General features: G+C 41.8%; 5 protein-coding genes across 5 annotated transcripts; 4 read left to right on the top strand and 1 right to left on the bottom strand.

The window, feature by feature from the left end:
* Positions 1-352: 352 nt before the first annotated feature.
* Positions 353-1,597, bottom strand: MELLADRAFT_32346 (uncharacterized protein; the record flags this gene model as incomplete). Its single annotated transcript, XM_007403815.1, has 5 exons — positions 353-467; positions 571-808; positions 886-1,080; positions 1,152-1,306; positions 1,404-1,597. The coding sequence occupies 5 exons, from the start codon at positions 1,595-1,597 to the stop codon at positions 353-355; spliced, it is 897 nt and encodes a 298-aa protein (XP_007403877.1).
* A 232-nt stretch (positions 1,598-1,829) lies between these two features.
* On the top strand, positions 1,830-3,141 carry MELLADRAFT_54572 (uncharacterized protein; the record flags this gene model as incomplete). The annotated part of the gene is made up of 8 exons (XM_007403745.1): positions 1,830-1,907; positions 2,003-2,106; positions 2,186-2,203; positions 2,277-2,373; positions 2,458-2,608; positions 2,786-2,842; positions 2,913-2,987; positions 3,051-3,141. Coding segments are annotated over 8 exons (608 nt in total), but the record flags the coding sequence as incomplete, so codon positions are not given.
* A 1,940-nt stretch (positions 3,142-5,081) lies between these two features.
* MELLADRAFT_32374 (family 16 glycoside hydrolase) lies at positions 5,082-7,286 on the top strand (the record flags this gene model as incomplete). Its single annotated transcript, XM_007403746.1, has 9 exons — positions 5,082-5,478; positions 5,571-5,594; positions 5,664-5,907; positions 5,973-6,308; positions 6,385-6,490; positions 6,590-6,748; positions 6,833-6,976; positions 7,080-7,141; positions 7,247-7,286. The coding sequence occupies 9 exons, from the start codon at positions 5,082-5,084 to the stop codon at positions 7,284-7,286; spliced, it is 1,512 nt and encodes a 503-aa protein (XP_007403808.1).
* Positions 7,287-8,761: 1,475 nt separating this feature from the next.
* On the top strand, positions 8,762-11,532 carry MELLADRAFT_76398 (uncharacterized protein; the record flags this gene model as incomplete). Its single annotated transcript, XM_007403747.1, has 4 exons — positions 8,762-8,840; positions 9,049-9,388; positions 9,462-9,955; positions 10,029-11,532. 4 exons carry the CDS (start codon positions 8,762-8,764, stop codon positions 11,165-11,167), a joined length of 2,052 nt encoding a protein of 683 aa, XP_007403809.1.
* Positions 11,533-12,632: 1,100 nt separating this feature from the next.
* Positions 12,633-16,003, top strand: MELLADRAFT_46484 (family 3 glycoside hydrolase; the record flags this gene model as incomplete). The annotated part of the gene is made up of 10 exons (XM_007403748.1): positions 12,633-12,867; positions 12,944-13,038; positions 13,121-13,366; positions 13,433-13,483; positions 13,550-13,723; positions 13,796-14,913; positions 14,986-15,132; positions 15,214-15,393; positions 15,464-15,594; positions 15,664-16,003. The coding sequence occupies 10 exons, from the start codon at positions 12,674-12,676 to the stop codon at positions 15,764-15,766; spliced, it is 2,439 nt and encodes an 812-aa protein (XP_007403810.1).
* Positions 16,004-19,102: the final 3,099 nt, after the last annotated feature.

Genomic DNA, 19,102 nt, shown 5'->3' on the forward strand with positions numbered 1-19,102 from the left:
CCACATGATCGAGATTGTTAATCTCTCAGACATCATCTTGCGTGATTTATTCTAGTATGTAGATGGACGAGTTGCTATTAAACAGTAAGCCATCTTGAAGGCAATCATCGATCTACATATGCACCTATACTATCCTTTCCCATACTACGTCATCGGTTTTCCATGTACTGGCGATTATTTTTAAAAAGCTTGACTAACATTCTGCGCCAATTTGAGCTAATCTGCTTGAGTTTTGAGGTATCACTTGCACTAGCTTATCGAGATTGACAATCAGAGACAGACATAGACGTTCTACAATTCAAATTGTAATACATTTTTTTCTAAAAACCTTTGAGATCAAGTATCTATATATCTATTTATCAGGACCCCAAATCTTGACCAATCCATCTGCACTAGCAGTGATCAATTGTCCCGGATGTTTAGGATCAGATTCAACCCAAGTGATCACTTTTTTATGAGCTTCAAAACTTAGAGCAGCATTCCGTTTACCCTTTAAAAGCAAACAAAGAAAATGTAACCAAAGGAGACGTCAGATCATCAAAGTTAAAAGTTTTCATCATTCGAGTAAACTTTTCAAAACTCACACTTTCTAAATCCCAAGCCCATAATAACCCATCTTCATCACCAGCCAAGACTTGTGCTTCATCAAAACTAATGCTTGTATGACTTCTATAACTTTGTGATCGATGTCCAGTGAATTTCTGTAACATCTCACCTCTTTCACGATCAATAAGTCTGATAGTCGAATTAAGTGTTGAGACAGTCATGGTTTTAGAATCATTTAATAAATGAATGGATGTTACGGGATCTATAGTTTTTTTTTTAAAAAAAAGAGACCGATCAGTTTTCAGATAAGATTTTGGATGGAAGAGAGTCAAAACCAACCTTCGAAATAGTCTTGCGTCAATTGTCCCATACGAATATCATAGGCTCTTACATAACCATCCACTGAACCAGTAAGGATCTCACTCCCACGTACAATGATGGAAGTGATGGAATCTTTGGCCTGATCTAGAGTTTGAATAGGATGTCGTTGTTGTGATTTGATATCCCAAATTCTAACATGAGAATCGAAGCCTCCTGTGGTATAAAGAGACATAGTCAGATGAGGATATATATGTTGTTCTGAGTAACGATGAGGTCTGACTAACCACTGAGAAGTAAGTTTCCATCAAAACTAAATGCACATGCATTTACCACACCTGAGTGTCCACTGAACCGTTTCAAAACTGTTCCAGTACCTACATCCCAATAATAAACAGATCGATCACCACCAACGCTTCCAAAGAAAGAATTACTAGGAGCACTAAAGATTTTAATCAAAAAAAACATAAATTTAATCAATTCTCTATCGAATCTATCAAATTTCAAGCCAAACCAAAATAGTAGAGATATAGACAAACACTGCGATTCCTAAGATTTCATAACCATGACCAGGATATTCTTTAATCAAGTTGCCAGTTTTGGCACTCCAAAGACGAATGATACGTTCTTGACCAGCTGTTAAGATATATTGTCCACCGTGATTGTAAATTGCTACGTGAACTAAACCTTGATGTGACAGCTTATGCTGTAGATTCGGTGAACCGCTGGCCATTCATGTGAAGGAAGAGACATGTGATAATTCAATGGTTTCTTTTTTCAACCGATGAAGAGTTATGTCAAGTGTGGGTCGGTTCAAGTTGAAGCGCAGATAAAGAACCGAGCTCGGATACCCAAGCACCCCGATGAGCTTGGAGCAGGGCCGACGAGTTGCCGGGGAGTCGATCAAGTCGGATCGAAGGACTGATCACCACATCATCCTTGATCACCTCCTCAAGTTTATTGACGGCGACCACCCAACAATCTTTAATTAATTTCAATTTTTCAAAACTTATAAAATGTCAGAAGGATGGTCACTAACAGAAGTCAGTAAACCCCAAAATCCACCGAATCAACCCGTTTTCATAAGAACAGAATCCTAATAAAAACCATTTGATTTTCCAAAATTCTTTATATGTAGTCAGATCCAGCAATCTTTACTGCTTTGTTAAGTGAATTAGGTGTTAAAGGTTTGCAAGTTGAAGAACTTTGGAGTTTAGATAAAGAATCTTTAGATAAATTAGAGTACGTTTGATTTATTGATCAATCCATCTTGATATAGTTTTCAAAAAAAGAAACTTACTTGATTTCCTTTTACGCGTAGACCGGTGTATGCGCTTATGTAAGTTCAACCTGATTGAATTAATTCCAAAGTCGAAGTTCATCTTCAAATGGTCTTCGTATCTCGGTCAAAGTTTTCTATTCAAGTATTTAGAATCACATAGTAAAGATCCTTCCAAACAAGCCGGAAAACAAGAAGTTCCACCTGAAGGTACTTGGTTCGCTCAACAGGTTAGCTGGTTGATTTTCAAAAGTCTTCAATACTCTTCACAACTCGAATGATTGATTCGATTGTTTTTTGTCTTCTGAATTTAGGTAATCACCAATGCATGCGCTACCTTGGCCATCTTAAATGCAGTGATGAATGTACCAACAACAGATGTGAATCCTAATATTCCAAAAGGAGTGTTTTGTCCACCGGTAGAGTTGGGCCAAGAACTGGGTCAATTGAAATCCTTCTCTGCTGGTGTGTGTGTATCTCTTTTTTTCTTCCTTTTTAGAATGGGTCACGGCGATTCTTGGGCTCTTTAATTGAGTTTTTGGTATATGATCGATGCTATTGACCTTCGATGCAGAAATGAAACCCTTCAACGAGATTAAGATTTTAGCTGATTTGAGTTGTGTTTGAATTTCGATGAATTAGAACTCGATCCTCAGACAAGGGGCGAGGTTTTGACAAATTCTGAAAAACTGAGGACAGGTGAGGAATACCACTTTATTCGACTAGGCTTCTCAATGGTCATTCGTACTGATCTATGAGTATGATTTAGTTCATAACTCGTTCTCGCGTCCAAATCCATTTCATTCTGATGAGCCACAATCTTTAACGTCAGAAGATGCCTATCGTGAGTGATGATGATCCAGTGTTCCGAAAATGGTGATCCTAATCAGATTGAAATTTTCTTTAGATTTCATCACTTATATTCCTGTTCAAGGGAAATTGTATGAACTCGATGGACTCAAAGCTTTACCCGTTTCACATGGTGATATACCGGTGGGTACCAAATGGACAGATAAAGCACGAGAAGTGGTAGAAGATAGAATCAAGACCTATTCGGCAGCAGAGGTAGATCATCATTTACTAGAAATTTAGTCAACCTATCACGCCCTCCCCCCCCAAAAAAAACATGAGGCTAAATCTCAAGGGTATCATTCAGGTCCACTTCAATTTAATGGCCATCTGTGGTGATAGGTTAAAAGTTTTGGAATCCAAGTTGCAATCAGCACAAGCTCAAGCTAGCTTGCAAGGAAACAGTTATGAACTTCATGCGGAGATTGAACAAGAACACGAAAAACGAAGTCGATGGAAATTTGATAACTCAGTTCGACGACATGTTAGTGATTTCCTCGTCTTGAGCTAGACCTTTGTCTGATTCTCTGATAATCAAACTGATATGTTTTCGTATGATAGAATCACGTGGGTTTAGCACACGCTTTGTTATTAGCATTGGCTAAATCTGGGAGGTTAAATGGTCAAGTTGAAGTAGCAAAGAAGAAGATGACAGAACGAGTGGCTAGGAGGGGACATGATGATATGGATATGGATTGAATGATATTAGATTGACTTTCTTTGATTGGTTCGATTGATCCCTTTTTTCGTGAGAAAGAGGGAATTGAATGATCATGCGGGTTGCTCTGCATACCAAAAAGAAACACAAGTAGTCCTCTATTCTAAAATAAAAGAGAGGTCTTTGAGAGCACTCCGGAAGCGGAAAAGTGTATATCGATAGATTTTCTTGCCTGCTCCACTTTGACGCATTCACCGAAGCCTCACTCGGACATGAAGAATAGAGTTCAAACACAGAAAGGGCTTCTGTGTCTCTTTTAAACTCCATATATCTTCAAAGTAGGCAATGTTCTTTACGATCAACGCGTCCTAACTGTCTCTCCGGGTCAACCTGCTCGATTGTGAGATGTCATGTATTGTTATCTGTGGGTTGTCACTGTGATGTAGCTCATAGCTGCAGCACGATCAGAGAAGGGTATATGTGCTCTCTCGTAATTTTCTCGTTAATAGTTGGTCTTCAAAATTCCCAGATCTTACCACCAATATCCTTGCTCTAGCAAAACCAACATGTCTTCCAATTCAAAACCTACATGTATCCCTCACAGAAAAAAGCATGCAATCATTTGGTTGTTTCCTCAGAACTATCGTCGGTGTTTCCAGTTGACTTCTTCAGCCAGCGCGTGAAGCATGTACCTGATCCCGGGTGCTAATTAGCGTGCACCTACCAATCATTGTTCTGTTGCAACTTCGAACACTCAACAACTAAAAGAAAGCTATGATCTGACCTGACCGCCCTGAATGAATCTGGTTCCTTTTTCAAGCCGGATTGGCTTCTATTGGGCATTCCCCCTCTGCAAAGAATCTTACTGCAAAACAAAACAGCACAAATCCACTTGACACATCCAGACTATCGAACCTTGAAATTTTTACCTATCACAAAAGAATGCACTCTCATCCATCCGCTCCTTCTGGTCCTCGGCCTCCTCGAACATCTTCAAGAAAATCCGGCGTGCCTTCAGAGAGTTCAAGAAGAACTAGCCGGCTGATGTATGATCCATTCAGTCCATCTACCGAAGCCCCACACAACAATTTCATGATGGCGAATTCTGGAGAGTCATCTCCCAATACTCCAGACGAACTTCCCAGCGACTCTGATTCTTGGCCGACCAGCGCACCTCTTACTGGAGCCGCTTACGGCAACGTCAGTAGCCAAAGTCATCAGACGAGCTCTTTCTCTGTGAACTCAGAAGCTGCACTTTTGGCACCTGGGGCACGTCAGAGAGATTGGTGGAGGTCAAGTCGATCTGACCCGAGGAGGGAAAGCAAGCGTTTCTTTATGGACGACTTCAAAGATTATGACGCAGAATTAGAAGACGAGCTTCATAACATAGAAGATGACGATGATGATGATTTGATAATGCGAAACGGAATGATGAAAAGAGTGACGAACCGGTCATGCGGAATTTTCTCCGTCAGAGGGATCTTAAATCTCGGTGCTTTGATGCTCTTGACATTTGGTTTAGTCACTGTTTTTGCGGTATTACCCGTCATCACCTACTATAACTCACACATATTAGCTAAACAACTCATCGTGAACAGTGGTGGATTCAATTTAGGTGGTATCAATGGCACTGGGCAAGTTCCTATCATCAACAGTCTTCCAGGATTGATTGATACGACCACACCAGATTCAGCTTTGACTCGCCAAGGGTTCGATGGTAAACAGTACAACTTGGTCTTCTCAGACGAATTTTCTGTAGACGGGCGAACTTTCTGGCCTGGTGACGACCCCTACTGGGAAGCGGTTAACTTGCACTACTGGGCAACAGGTTAGATTTCCACTTTTCTCAGTAGTCCGTGCAGCATGGCCTTGTGGATTTCTAACCAACCACTGATTTACACTTCGTATTTGCGTGTACAGGTGACTTGGAATGGTATGATCCAGGTACGTTCGCTGAAAGAACAGAAGCACAGTTGGGCAGGGATAACTGAGACCCTATCTTCCACTTTGCAGATGCGATCACAACGACCGGGGGAAATTTACAGATTACGATCACGAAAGAAGATATTCATGACTTGGATTTCAGATCGGGAATGTTACAGTCTTGGAATAAGTTTTGTTTCACGGGTGGTTATATCGAGGTGTCAGTAAGCTTGCCAGGATCACCCACCATACCGGGATTTTGGCCGGGGGCTTGGACAATGGGAAACTTGGCAAGAGCAGGGTATGGTGCAACAACGGATGGAACATGGCCATAGTGCGTTTCGTGATTGAACTTCTGAAGTTTTCAATGTCGTCATTCTGATATTTTTCGTGTGACAGTTCGTATCAGGCATGTGATATAGGCACTTTGAAGAACCAAACTACCGTCGATGGCACTGGGCCTGCGGCAGCTCTCACATCTGGTACTGGAGGAGGAGTTCTATCTTATTTACCTGGCCAAAGGCTATCGTCTTGTACTTGTTCAAACGAAGACCATCCTGGTCCAAACGTACGAGTGGGACGGGGCTCGCCTGAGATTGACATCATTGAGGCTCAAGTGACTACCGTCAAAGGTACGACGGCCATTGGACAAGCATCGCAATCTGCTCAATTCGCTCCATTTGATGATACTTACGACTGGAACGCGGCGGGAGCAAAAATCGTTGATGCCACTGTGTGAGTTTTCTGTGGTGCGAGAGTCATATCAATTATAGGCAAAGCTTGATAGCTTCATTGTTTTTGATTGTTAAAGGTCCAAAGCAAATACTTACAAAGGTGGAATCTATCAAGAATCGGTGTCAGTCGTCACCACCACTGACCAAACAGCATATCAAGCAACGGGTGGAAACTTTCAAAAGGTACGTCAATATATTATGACACTGATCATGGAATTGGAAAGAGACTCCTACATGATTACGCGATGAATAGGATCACTTGACCTGACCAGTCATTTTTAGTTTGGTTTTGAGTACACACCCGGAAGCTCAGGTTCGATCACCTGGTCAGCAAGCGACGCTGCAACATGGACATTGACTCCTGCGGCAATAGGGCCTAACAAAGTCACTCAAATCGGCCAAAGAATAATAAGTTCAGAGCCAATGTACATCATTTTGAATGTATGCAAATTTTCTTGGCTATAAAATATCTGCTTCAAAGTGGTTTACTGAATTCGAGATTATTTCGTCTTGGTGGTCATCCAGCTCGCAATTTCTGCTGCTTTCGAGACAGTTGATTTACCGCATCTAGTCACTCCTAATAGGATGCTGATCGACTATGTGCGTGTTTATCAAAGTAAAGGGCAAGAAAATATAGGATGTTCCCCTACTCAATATCCTACCGAGGACGTTAGTTCTTTTCTTAATCTTTTCCTTGTTATTATCGGAGAACCCAACCAGGAATACTGATTTTAATCCTCACTTTCCAACAAATGGACCTGTATTAAACCAGTATATCAACGAACACATTGTCGCTTATACGAATCCCAATCTCACTACGTGGGCACAAGCAGGGTTTGTCTTGCGATCTACTCTTACTTCTTGGTTATCACTCAAATTGGTATTTACTGACATTGTTCTTCTTTGGTTGGAATCTTTTTGGACGACTTACATCAACAGATATACTTTTCCTAAGAATTCACTTCAAGATACCTGCTAAGTCTTTAATCATCTAGTTTGTTGTGATTCCTTTATCAGATTTCTTGAATTTTGTTGTTGTAAAATTTCATTCAAGTCTTTTGTCTGTACACTGTAAACCCACTTGTTAAAGATTTATCTAGTTTTGTTTTTATCTGATGTTGGTTTGGCCTACTTTGTAAAGAGATGTGAAATTAAAACTTCTTGTCTAGTAAAAAACACCTATGGCACTCACGGTTAGAATTTTGAAGCTAAGTGGTTTTCAAGTTGCATGGGTTCTATGGTTGAAAGCTATGGGGGGAGTCAGGGAATGCGATTGGGATCTATATCCTAATGTTTTGACGTAGTTTGAAGGCATCCACTTTGATCCCAGTCCCCAAAGATTCACTTCTCATATGAGCTGACCACAACTGTGAAAGTAGTTTTTCAAGCTTCATTTTGTTCTCCCCACAGGCTTTACTACCACTAACAGAAGAAACAATAACGCTCGATTGGAAAAGCTGATGGCTGCAGATCTTCCCAACAGACAATTCTCAGTGGTCAAAAAAGTGTCATTTTATTCCTTGGGATCACCAACTAAACACCCTATTGGGACGATAAATTGACATGCCATTCTTATCTCCCAGTCAAAAACAGATCATCTTGATAGTAATCATGAAGATCATAAGGGTTTTTCTACCTATCTCCAAGTTTGCAACATGCGTAATTGTCAATTCACCAATGCAAGGATTGACTGAGGGTTAACTAATCGCACCTAAAATCCAATTCTGTGAATATAAATATCATTCATAACTGTGACCCATAAAATTACTGCAAAGGCATTTTCATTTCCCTACGTGCAAGCCACAATAGGCTAAATTTGTTTTATCCTGGGCTGTACCCCAAGACTACCTGCAGATTACACACTTCAACCATCAACTATTGAACCCAAACATCCTAAAAGCTGTTCTACAGCAATTTTCACCTGCGAGTAAGGTCCTTTTGATACCTTGAATGCAGGTCTAACTGTCCTTGCAACCAAGACCAGCGCATACATATAGCACACCATTAACGCACGGCTGGGGATGTTCTACGCCGAGAGGGATCTGAGCCGGCCATAGAGCTAGCCCTGTTGACCTTGGACTGGCCGAGCCCTAGCTCTCAGTGAGAGATTCGCGGCGTCGAGTGTTTTGAGCAGACTCAAATACAGAGACCGATATGTTCAAGCGCGATGGGAGAGCAGGCGAGAGCAGCGTGACTGCGGGTTTATAAGGTGGGAGTTTGTTAATCGGCAAGCGACAGCTGACTGACAATTCTCGTGTGAAATGAACGAAATCAATTACCGAGGAATGTGTGTGTATAGACTCTAGAGTGGATTAAGTTCATTTACATAAGAGTCATGCTCACTGACACTTTCTCCAATCGATCCTCTTTGGTACATATTTATATCTTCGTTCTATGTGTTGGGTCCTATGAGGTTCATGATATGATTTGTATTAAGTAATCTGATAAATAAATATGTTCATGTTCAACCAAACCTTCAAAATCACATTCAATACACATCTTCAGATCAAAAAATTCAACCTCTTGGGTCGTGGTGAGCTCAGCTGAACATATTCACATCTGCAGGTTTCATCCAAACAGGTGATCAACTTCAACGACTTCAATAAATAAAACAAATATATACATACTAGCTTTCAAACTAATCATATCAATTCACTTTCTTATCAAGAGCGTCCTCTTGAAGCACCTATACTCCTTTCCTTCATTTCATTTGATCAACATTACCTAAAATACTGTCATAGCATCTTGGCTACTGATCCCTGCATCGATGGCTCTTCAGAAGTCCAGGCCACGAATTCAATTTATCGAGCCCATAAAAAATCACCATCAAGCTAATATCACGGCTGATTCAATCGTCTCCTCTTCTCATCAATCAACATCGACTATAACACCACCTCACAATAGTCCGCTTTTCTCGATCGCCACTCCCGGTCAGCGTGTAAGATTTCACCCGATAGTGCGCATCATATTCGCCGATGGACAATCGGACAAGGATCCCCAAAGCCCTCACTGTCGCTCTCCTACAAATTGGCCTGATTCGAAACTGCAGAGACGCATGCGGTTGGGGACCAAGACACTCAGGTCAGCATGCCTGTATCTTGAATACCACCACGCTTCAACGCATACATGACTGACTTTTGATCTTTTTTCACAGTTTACCTCTCTCTCTCTCTCCTCATCGTCCGCATCCTGTGAGATTCCTGTCACCTACTGCCGGCGACTTCCCCAACATTTCTCACTCAAGGCAATCGGTCTTGGCGCGAACACAAAGAGAAATTGAAGAGGATGATCAATTCATTCCTGCTCCGGTTCGCACAATCAAACTCACCATCCCTTCTCTTACTCGGCGCCCTAGTTCAAAAAAACTTCGAGTACGAGAAGAAGAACGGATTCGACGATGTGCAGAAGCTCACGGAGGCAAGATTAAGAGTTGTCTCAAAAGGCCTTCTTCAGGCTTTGGCGCTACCCCTTCAATTCCTCGGTCGAGACGTGATAGCAATGAAGTTGGGATCGCAATATCTACTAACACCATGCGCAACGTATGGATTTCTAGGTCCCCCCAGCCTGGTATAACTGAGGAAAATGTCTCCTCTGACAATCAGCTACACTGGAACCAGGCAGTAGAAGATACTCCAGTGTTCACAAGCAGTCAGTTTCTCCAGTCTTCAATTCATAAATCATTGCCAAACCACTGACTGTTGGGATGTATATGTTTCTGTAGACTTTCATCCTAGCCCCACGAACTCGTCTGAGTCTGACTCAGTCGGTCCAAAGTCACCGCTCGAGACCAATGAAGATACAGATTCAGATAAATCGTCTCCAGATAGCACGAGTCATCCTGAAGATTCTCACAAGTCTCCCGTTAAAGGTCTCAATCGACTCGCCAAAAAACTTTCCGGTTCAGCACTACACTTCCGTTTTTTTACACCTAAGCCACAACGCTGGCAGTTACCAGATGACGACCAAGAAATAATCCAGGATGAGATGGAAGAACTCGAATTATCGATCCCTGAGCCCGACCTAATCACTTCTAAGGACACGCCGCGTTCTTGGCTACCCGTACTCTCACTACGAAAACGTGCCTCAAACATTGAGCAAAGGTCGAGATTGATTGATCAAGACAATGATTCAAATCGTCAAGAATATACTGGCCAGCCTGCTCCTCTCGAAGATGATCCATTGACGATCGACGATACAATGAAGGACCGTTTACTTGTCCGATCTAACTCGTATCATCATGATCATCGTGCTCTGCCCTCTACATCTGGAGATCCTATCTTCAACACCGATCCTTATGGCGAAACCACCTCGACAAGTCTCTCGATGAGTCTGTCGACAAGTCTCTTGACGATCTCTCCTGGCATCACAAGGAGCAACACGACGCTTGATCGAACACTCACTGCGCAAGAACAAGGACTCAAGCCGTGCTGTGAAACATGCGAGGAAGCTGCTTCCAAAGGGTTACAGGCCGATCATGAAATCCCATTCTCGCCACGGGCCCTTGAAATCTACCGATCCCGAGCATGGTATCTTGACGACATCGTTGTAGAAGATGCAAAGAAAGTTGAGATTGGAGATGCTAGTGCTGGAAATTACCCCTCAGCAACCCTTCGCAATCCCCTACCGAATCGGATTCGAACCTTGCGATGTTCAATTCACAAAAGGGATGTTTCACTGGACATGTCTGGCGAGTTTATCATCCCACCATTGCCTCCCATGCCCAATACGAGTCAAATAAAGAAAATGTTGCCTATCGAGACAAACAAAAATATAGTGCCCTCGCCCTGTCCAAAGTCTTACGAATGCCATCTCAATCAAAAACTGGGTTTAGGAGTGCAGTATGAAAGCACAAAAGTTTAATCGTCTCACTCACACCATGCAGTCTGTATATATTGTGCACATGACTAGCAAATAGTATATACTTCTATCGCTTGTCCATTTCGCTCACAAAAAAAAATTCGTGGATGTTTTTTCACTTTACAGTCGACTGTGTCAAAGTTTAACGCCTTCATTTTAATCTTTGATCTCAATTTCTTTTCTTTGTGATATCATTTTACCTTGCAGCTCATGTAATCTGTTACTATTTAAATCTTTAAACGTTTGTCTTCGTCCATTTCTATCGTTCTTTTTTTGTTTTTTGTTTTTTCTGGATTGTCATACAGGGGCTTGTTGTTTTAAATATTTATGAGAGGAGATGGAAATGAGTTTGAGTTTCGTGTTCAAAATGGAAAGTCTGATACTTTCAAAGCAATCGAACATGTGAGGAATGTGACTTATTCTCTCACATCGCAATGTGGAGGATCGAAACCTTATCGAAAATCGTCAAGGTCAGTTAATATGTTCGCTCTTCCCGAACTCATGAGATGGTTTGTTCAATTTTCACTATGTATGCGTGCTCGGGAGGTACAAGAGTTCCCCCCGCCCCGTGGTAAACTTCATACCAGAACTTGCCCAAAATTAAAAATTGACAAAGTTGGCGAACGAAAGGTTGTAGTTAGAAATATGTAGAGTTCACACTCTTTCGCAGCACCAGCAATCGATCCGAGATATTCAAAACCAAAGTGAGCGAATTCTCGGAAGCTTGGATTGACAGTGGCAAAAGTTGAACTGGGAAGTTTCTATGTGAGTGCGTATTGTACTTTTGGCTAGTTTTGGCTTCTATCATAGCTCAGCCTGCATCCATACATACCAAGGAAGACCAAGGACCACCAAGACTACAAGACACCACATTCCATTCATTTTGACTACTTAAAGTAATTTATCGAGCGAGATGGCGTTAGCTGGCGTCACGACACGCGCCGATCTACCCAGTACTTTCAATAGACCGTCATCTGTTGTAAAGCTGATGGAATCTCATTTGCTGTCCTGCACTGATTCGGGATCTGTAAATCAAAAAACCTCCAGGATGAGGATAAACGCATTTATTATATGTAGAGTACGTAGCGTCGCAGTTGTTCTATCGGAAGAGGAAAGTCTATAGACTGATTCAGTCATACAGTCCCCTTTTCGAAGTCAAAAGTCACATTCTTGTCGTCTTTTTTCTCATTCTTTCTCTATTTCCTTCTATTTTTCTCTGCGTGGTTGATCCTCTACGAGACAAAGTTTTCGCCTGTTTTCGCTCCCGTTCGAGTGTTTCATCAAGATCAGCTGCTTGGTCTACCTACAAAGTTAACTCCTGATCAACCTATATAGAACACACGCGGTCACATCTGGTCAAATATCATAAGTGTAAACAAGTGTGACGAGAACTTTAAGCATCGTACTTCAAGGCCCCTCGTTTGAACTATTCAAGCCTATTTTTCCTCACAGAATCGTTCATGTTAGAATCGTATATACATCAATTCTCATCTTGATCATCTATTCATCATGCCAGTCTTTATCTGGCTTTTCTTTACTCTTTCATTGACGACTTGCAATGCGGAAATCGCAGTCCCTAATAATATATCTTCACCTCCTAACTCCCGCTCAACACCACCAAATGTTACTTCCCACGTTTCGAATTTCAAATTTGAAGTCATTCAACCCCCACCTGGCTATGAAGAATGGGTTTCACCACTCGTGTATGTATTCCTTTCTGTACTCTTGATTTATCACCAGTATTTGCTGATATTAAATCTCGAAATTCCTTCCTCGTAGATTACCCGCTCCCCCTCAGGATGGATCTCAAGGCTGGTCAAATGCTCTAAAACGCGCAAAAGAATTTGTCTCTCAACTTACAATTGAAGAAAAAGGTACGCTGATTTACCCAGAATCAAAATATAAAATGAAAGTTTTTTTTGACTAACACTGCAATGTGAATGTTCGAACTTGTAGTAAACTTAACCACCGGAGCAGACACCACAGGCAGATGTGTTGGTGAAACAGGTACAATCCCAAGAATGGGATTCAATCAACCTATCTGTTTACAAGATGCACCAGTAGGAGTTAGATACACAGATTTAGCTTCTTATTTTCCGGCTGAAATTAGTGTGGCTGCCACTTTTGATCGAGGATTGATGCGAAAGCGGGGGATAGCTCTTGGTGCTGAATTTGCTGGTAAAGGTGTTAATGTTGCTTTAGGTGAGGTTTTGTATACCTGTGCGATTTTGTTCATGAACTCGAGCTGATGGATAACCTCTATTAAAGCTCCTATGATGAACTTGATGAGAGCACCAGAATCGGGAAGAAATTGGGAAGGTCAGAAATTCAAGCTACTTGGAGTGATTTTTACTTTCTTACGAGCTTTCTTGTGGCTGTCTTTAGGTTTTGGTGCGGACCCTTTCTTATCAGGTATAGGATCAGTAGAAACAATCCTTGGTATGCAATCACAGAATGTGTCTGCCTGTGCCAAACATTACCTTGGTAATGAACAAGAACACTATCGTGGTGGTTCGGCTTCAACAGCTTCAAGTTCAAACATGGATGACCGCACATTGCGTAAGTTTTTACTCGGTCCAAGAATTTGTTTCACCGGTCTCTGATCCACCTCTGATCCTACCACCACCATAGGCGAAGTTTATGGATGGCCTTTTGCCGAATCTGTGCGAGCTGGGGTGGACTATGTGATGTGCTCTTATAATCGAGTAAATCAAACCCAAACTTGCGAGAATTCAAAATTGATCAACGGAATTCTTAAGGGTGAACAACGATTCCAAGGTGTACTCGTATCAGATTGGGCTGCATCGATCTCCGGTGTACGTGCGGCGCTAGCGGGTTTGGATATGAACATGCCTGGCTTCATTGCTTATGGTAATGCCTCGGAACCCAACCCAGCTCAGTCCAATTCATCATACTGGGGACTTCGACTCATAGAAGCTGTCCGAAATGGATCGGTCCCAATTACGCGTCTAGATGACATGGCTCAGCGTATCATCTCGACTTATTATAAGAATGGTCAAGATCTCGCATCTTTCCCTCGTCTCAACTTCCGATCTATCGGTCAAGGAACAGATGCCGAACAAGCGGCCGATAACAAACACGTCAATGTTCAAGCCGATCACTACAAAATCATTCGAGAGATCGGTTCTGCTTCCATTGTCCTTTTGAAAAACGTCAACAAGACCTTACCTTTGCCTTCACCTGCTCACATCGAATCCATTGCGATCCTCGGGGAAGATGCTGGCGACAATCCAAACGGAGCAAATGGATGCGTTGATCGTGGTTGCAATATTGGTACCTTAGCTGGAGGTTGGGGTTCAGGTACGGCTGAATACCCTTACCTTGTAACCCCAGCCACAGCCATTGAAGGCTATGTTCGAGCCGGAAATCCGAATATCAAGGTCAACAAGGTCTTGAATGATACCAATGTCGATCAAATCACTAAAGTGGCTTCCGAATCCCAAGTTTCACTCGTCCATGTCAATGCTGATTCTGGAGAGGGTTATATCACTGTTCAAGGAAATGTAGGAGATCGTAACGATCTGAACTTATGGGAGAATGGTGATGCAATCATCTTGAAGGCTGCCGCGGTCTGTTCAAATGTTATTGTTATCATACATGCTGTTGGGCCGGTGAATATGGAAGCGTGGATCAATAATCCGAATGTTACAGCTGTGGCTTTTGCCGGCTTACCAGGTCAAGAGAGTGGAAATGCTGAGGTGGATATCTTGTGGGGGAAGGTTAACCCAGTGAGTGACTTGAGTCTTGATGCATATTGATACTACGATCTCATCTCGATTCGTTGACTCTTCTGCTCTTAGAGTGCTAGACTACCTTTCACAATTGGCAAGAGTTGGAAAGATTACCCAGCAAGCGTACTTTACAACTCCAGCATGGTTATCCCACAAATCAACTATCAGGAAGCACTAAACATTGATTACCGTCATTTCGATGTTCACAACATACAGGTATGTCATCTACATCACATTTCGTGCAATTCTACATCTCACTGTTCCTCTCATGATATCTTTGGCAATCGATTTGTTTAGCCTCGGTTTGAGTACGGGTTCGGTCTCTCTTATACGACCTTTAACTATTCAAGCATCAGCTACCAGAAAGTCGCCAAGTCTGCTGCCAGAAGCGGAAAAGTAGGCAACCACGACACTGCGCTAGTTGTTAACTTCATGATTCAAAACACTGGCTCGGTTGATGGACACGAAGTTGCTCAGGTCAGGATTTTTGCGTCTGATCAACAACTCGAGTGACTTAGTCTGATGGTATGATCTTTGTACATTCTAGCTATATCTCGGCTTTCCAGCCAGCGTTCAGGAGCCCGTGAGGGTACTGAGAGGATTTGAGCGTGTCATGGTTAAAGCAGGTGGAAAAGTGCAAGTTTCGATAAAGCTCAGGGTTATCGATATTTCAATTTGGTAAGTTTCTCTCCATTTGCCATCAAACCTTACTTTGACTGAAACTCTGGCTTTGATTGTACCTTTCAGGGACGTGGTTCGTCAAGAGTGGGTAGTGCCTCAGGGAACTATAAAAGTTTGGGTCGGAAGTAGTAGTCGAGATCTTAAGCTTCAAACCGGTTTCAGCTTCTGAGACCTTTAATAATTCCAAGTGATAGCAAAGCATAAATTTATCTCATCATTAACATCTTTCCTTGAACACTTTTTTTCGGTTTCTGAGACTCTTTATAGTTGATGGAAGACTTTATTTGTTGATAAGCGTTGGACATAGATTTTGACTTTGTTTAATTGTCATGTTTAACATTAATCCTTTTGCGTAGCATTAATTTGAGAAGAATAACTTTGTGAAATGCAACTTGCTTTCACTAGGACCTTGGAAATCTCCTGCAGAGGTCCCTGATGAAAATGGTCAGGTTTTGGCCCCAAATCCCGCCAAAATACGTCATGAAAATGGTCAGGTTTTGCCAAGTCTTGGACTTTTTTCAGGATTTTTAGCCATCAGGTCTTGACCGCTCTTGAGAGCTCTCAAATTTCTGGGTTTTACTGGACACTTTTGAGACAGCAAAACGCAACAAACGGCTCTTTACGGGTTCGTTGCCAAACATAGACATTGTTGGAACAACCATGTGAAGTTGAACATGGCTGTATTAAGGAACCGGACAGTATGTGTTTGACTAAGTAAGCAGATCAAAACCCAAGGTCCAAGACTTTTACCATCTTCACTGCACGGTTCAAGCCCAAGTAAGCTTAAATATGGCCCTCTTCCCTGCCACATCCATGAAAACAAGGTGATAGTTTGCATCACATGTCATGTTTTGGAGGGGCTTGGACCAATGGATCTCAATGTGAAGATAACTTTGGTGAAAACACATAAAGGTCAGATCCAAGTCTTGGAATTCAAGAGCTTCAAGCCCAAGCCAGCCCAGGCCCCCAAGCCAGATCTGGCTTGGGTTTTGAGCTTAACTAAGCTCCTCTTCTGATATGGCCACGCCCGCTCTAGGGATTAGGGCTTATACCCAGGCTTTGGGCTGAGACCAGCAAGGAATTTCAAGCACTTTTGCTCAAAATCCCTTTTTGAGGGCTCTAAACATTGTGCAATCTCACAAAAAAGTTCAACAGAGCTCTTTGTGAGCCTTGTACACATGTGCATGCCACTTCTAGCACCATGTTACTTGAGAAAACGTCACAGTTGAACTGTTAAGCTTTTGTAAATCTAGGTCTAATTCAGTGTGCATGTGGGCTTGTGCGCTGAACCCTTCAAGATGACTTGATATTGAAATCAGATTTCCCCCTAATGTGAGAGTTGTGACAGGCTAAAAACAGTACAAGAAGAAGAAGAAGAGCTTCTTAAAGCTCTGCTGGATTTATTTCACGGTTTTACAGTGTTTAGAGCTCTTGCAAAAGTGCTTGAAATACCTGCTGGTCTCAGGGTCAAGTTAGCAAATAATCCCTAAGCCCCTCTTCAAGAGGTTGTCTTGGAAGAGGGGCTTAGTTAAGCTTAAAGCCAATTTCAAGACTTGGAATTTATCTTTTTGGGTTTTCACCAAAGTCATTTTGACATTGAGATCCATTGGTTCAAGCCCCTCCCACACATGAACTGCAATGAAAACCTTGCCAAATATCATCAGTACATATCTACACTGTGCAGAATACCTGTTGCAGTTTCAACAAGAACAAGATTTATCCTCATGATCTGCATATGCTTCATGTTCTTGGGACTCTGTCAACACAAGCGCACATACCTCAAAAAAATTGAGAATGATGATCTCAGGTTTTTGCAGACTTTCAAGTGAACTATGTTGGCTGTATTTGCACAAAAAGCTGTCATCACAATAGCAACTTCTCCTTTTCACAAAGTCTTACTTTTGACATATTCAAAAGCTGGTTGGATAATGAACTCAGATTTTTCCATTTATGGCTCAACCAATAGATTTTTTCTATTTTGATACACAAAGGATTTCTTTACATTTCCAATAGCAACATTATTCTCAAAAAGTCTCATTTTCCACCTAGGAGTGTATACTTTCCCAGAACATGCATCACAGAATCACCGTGTCCGTATCCGTGTAGCACGTCCACGTGCACACACCAAATACTTTCAATACATACTTGAAAGACACATTAAAGAGGTCTCCACAATAGGCATGTCTTCCCTTTGTCAACTGGGACGTTGGCACTCAGTTGACCCCAACTGCTGACAAAGGATCCCACAAATTCTTTTGTCAAATTGTCATTCACAAAGGGTGCTCGGCACCGATCTCAGACTAAAGCCTACCAAACAGCTTTCTGTTTTTTTTCAAAACTCTCCGTGTGTGCACGTCGACGTGCTACAAGGATACCGACATGGTGAATGTGTTGTAAATTTTCCTTGCTGTTCCTTCCAGAAGCAGAGCTCCACACCTGAACTTAAAAGCTTGCTCTACATATTTGAAAAGCACATCATCTCTATGATGGTCACTTCATCTGCTTTGTTTGCCTACACTTTTAGTATACCCAAAAAGCTTGACATTGTCAATAAAATGAAATGTTGCTTTTTCTACTGAAATTCCCCCACTATAAGGGTCCCGGTCACTGGCTGTCTACATTCCTTGGGCTACAAAATCCTTCCTTCCTGTCAGGTTCCCTACTCAGCCTATTGTTTGGTCAAACTACTGAAGGCTCAGTGATGTGCCATGATTGAACTACTTCAGAGGTTCTTCTGACCTGGGGTAACTGTCTCTCATATGCATGAAGCCTTTTGTAAACTGTTGATTGCTTATGCATGCTGCCCAGATAGATCTACAATCAGGTCAGCCACTAGCAAAGAACAGGTGATCTGCAAAATTGCCAACATCCTTTATCAGTACATTCTCCACATCTGGACCACAATTCCACATTACCTCACTCAATTTGTTCATCAATACATAAGTGAAGGATTTTTTGAATGAGGGTATATCCACATCATCTGATGGCTCTTGACCATCTTCTGCCATTTGCATTCTCCATTTCATGACATATGGTACATAGTATTTGATGTTTTTATTGATTGGAGAACACAAACATTATGTATGTTGTTTTGAGTCAGACTTAGTGTCCCTCTATCTATATTTGGTCTCAATGTCTTTGACATTGTTCAATTATCAAGTCAAACACTCCAGTGCCTGCATTTGGCTTTTTAAACTGGATGTTCAATGCATGATCATATCCATGTATTGCACAAGAATCTATTTGGTTCTTACATGATATATGTTACAGGACCCAATTAACCTTATGGCCATTGTATCTTCTTTGTGTTACTAGAGGAGTCTTTGTCAATAAACCTCTCTTGGTGAGCTGTAGCAGGCCACTTTGCCGGCTAAATTTGGCTCACAATAGTCAAAAGCATTTCAAGTGCACTTTGTGTATTACACATCAAATTTGAAGAGCTTTTCAGCTGTGCATATGAAAGGTATAAACAAATTTCTTCACCTCTCAATCTTTATTTCCTACA

Source organism: Melampsora larici-populina, assembly GCF_000204055.1.
Source record: "Melampsora larici-populina 98AG31 unplaced genomic scaffold MELLAscaffold_1, whole genome shotgun sequence".
Classification (NCBI taxonomy): domain Eukaryota; kingdom Fungi; phylum Basidiomycota; class Pucciniomycetes; order Pucciniales; family Melampsoraceae; genus Melampsora; species Melampsora laricis-populina.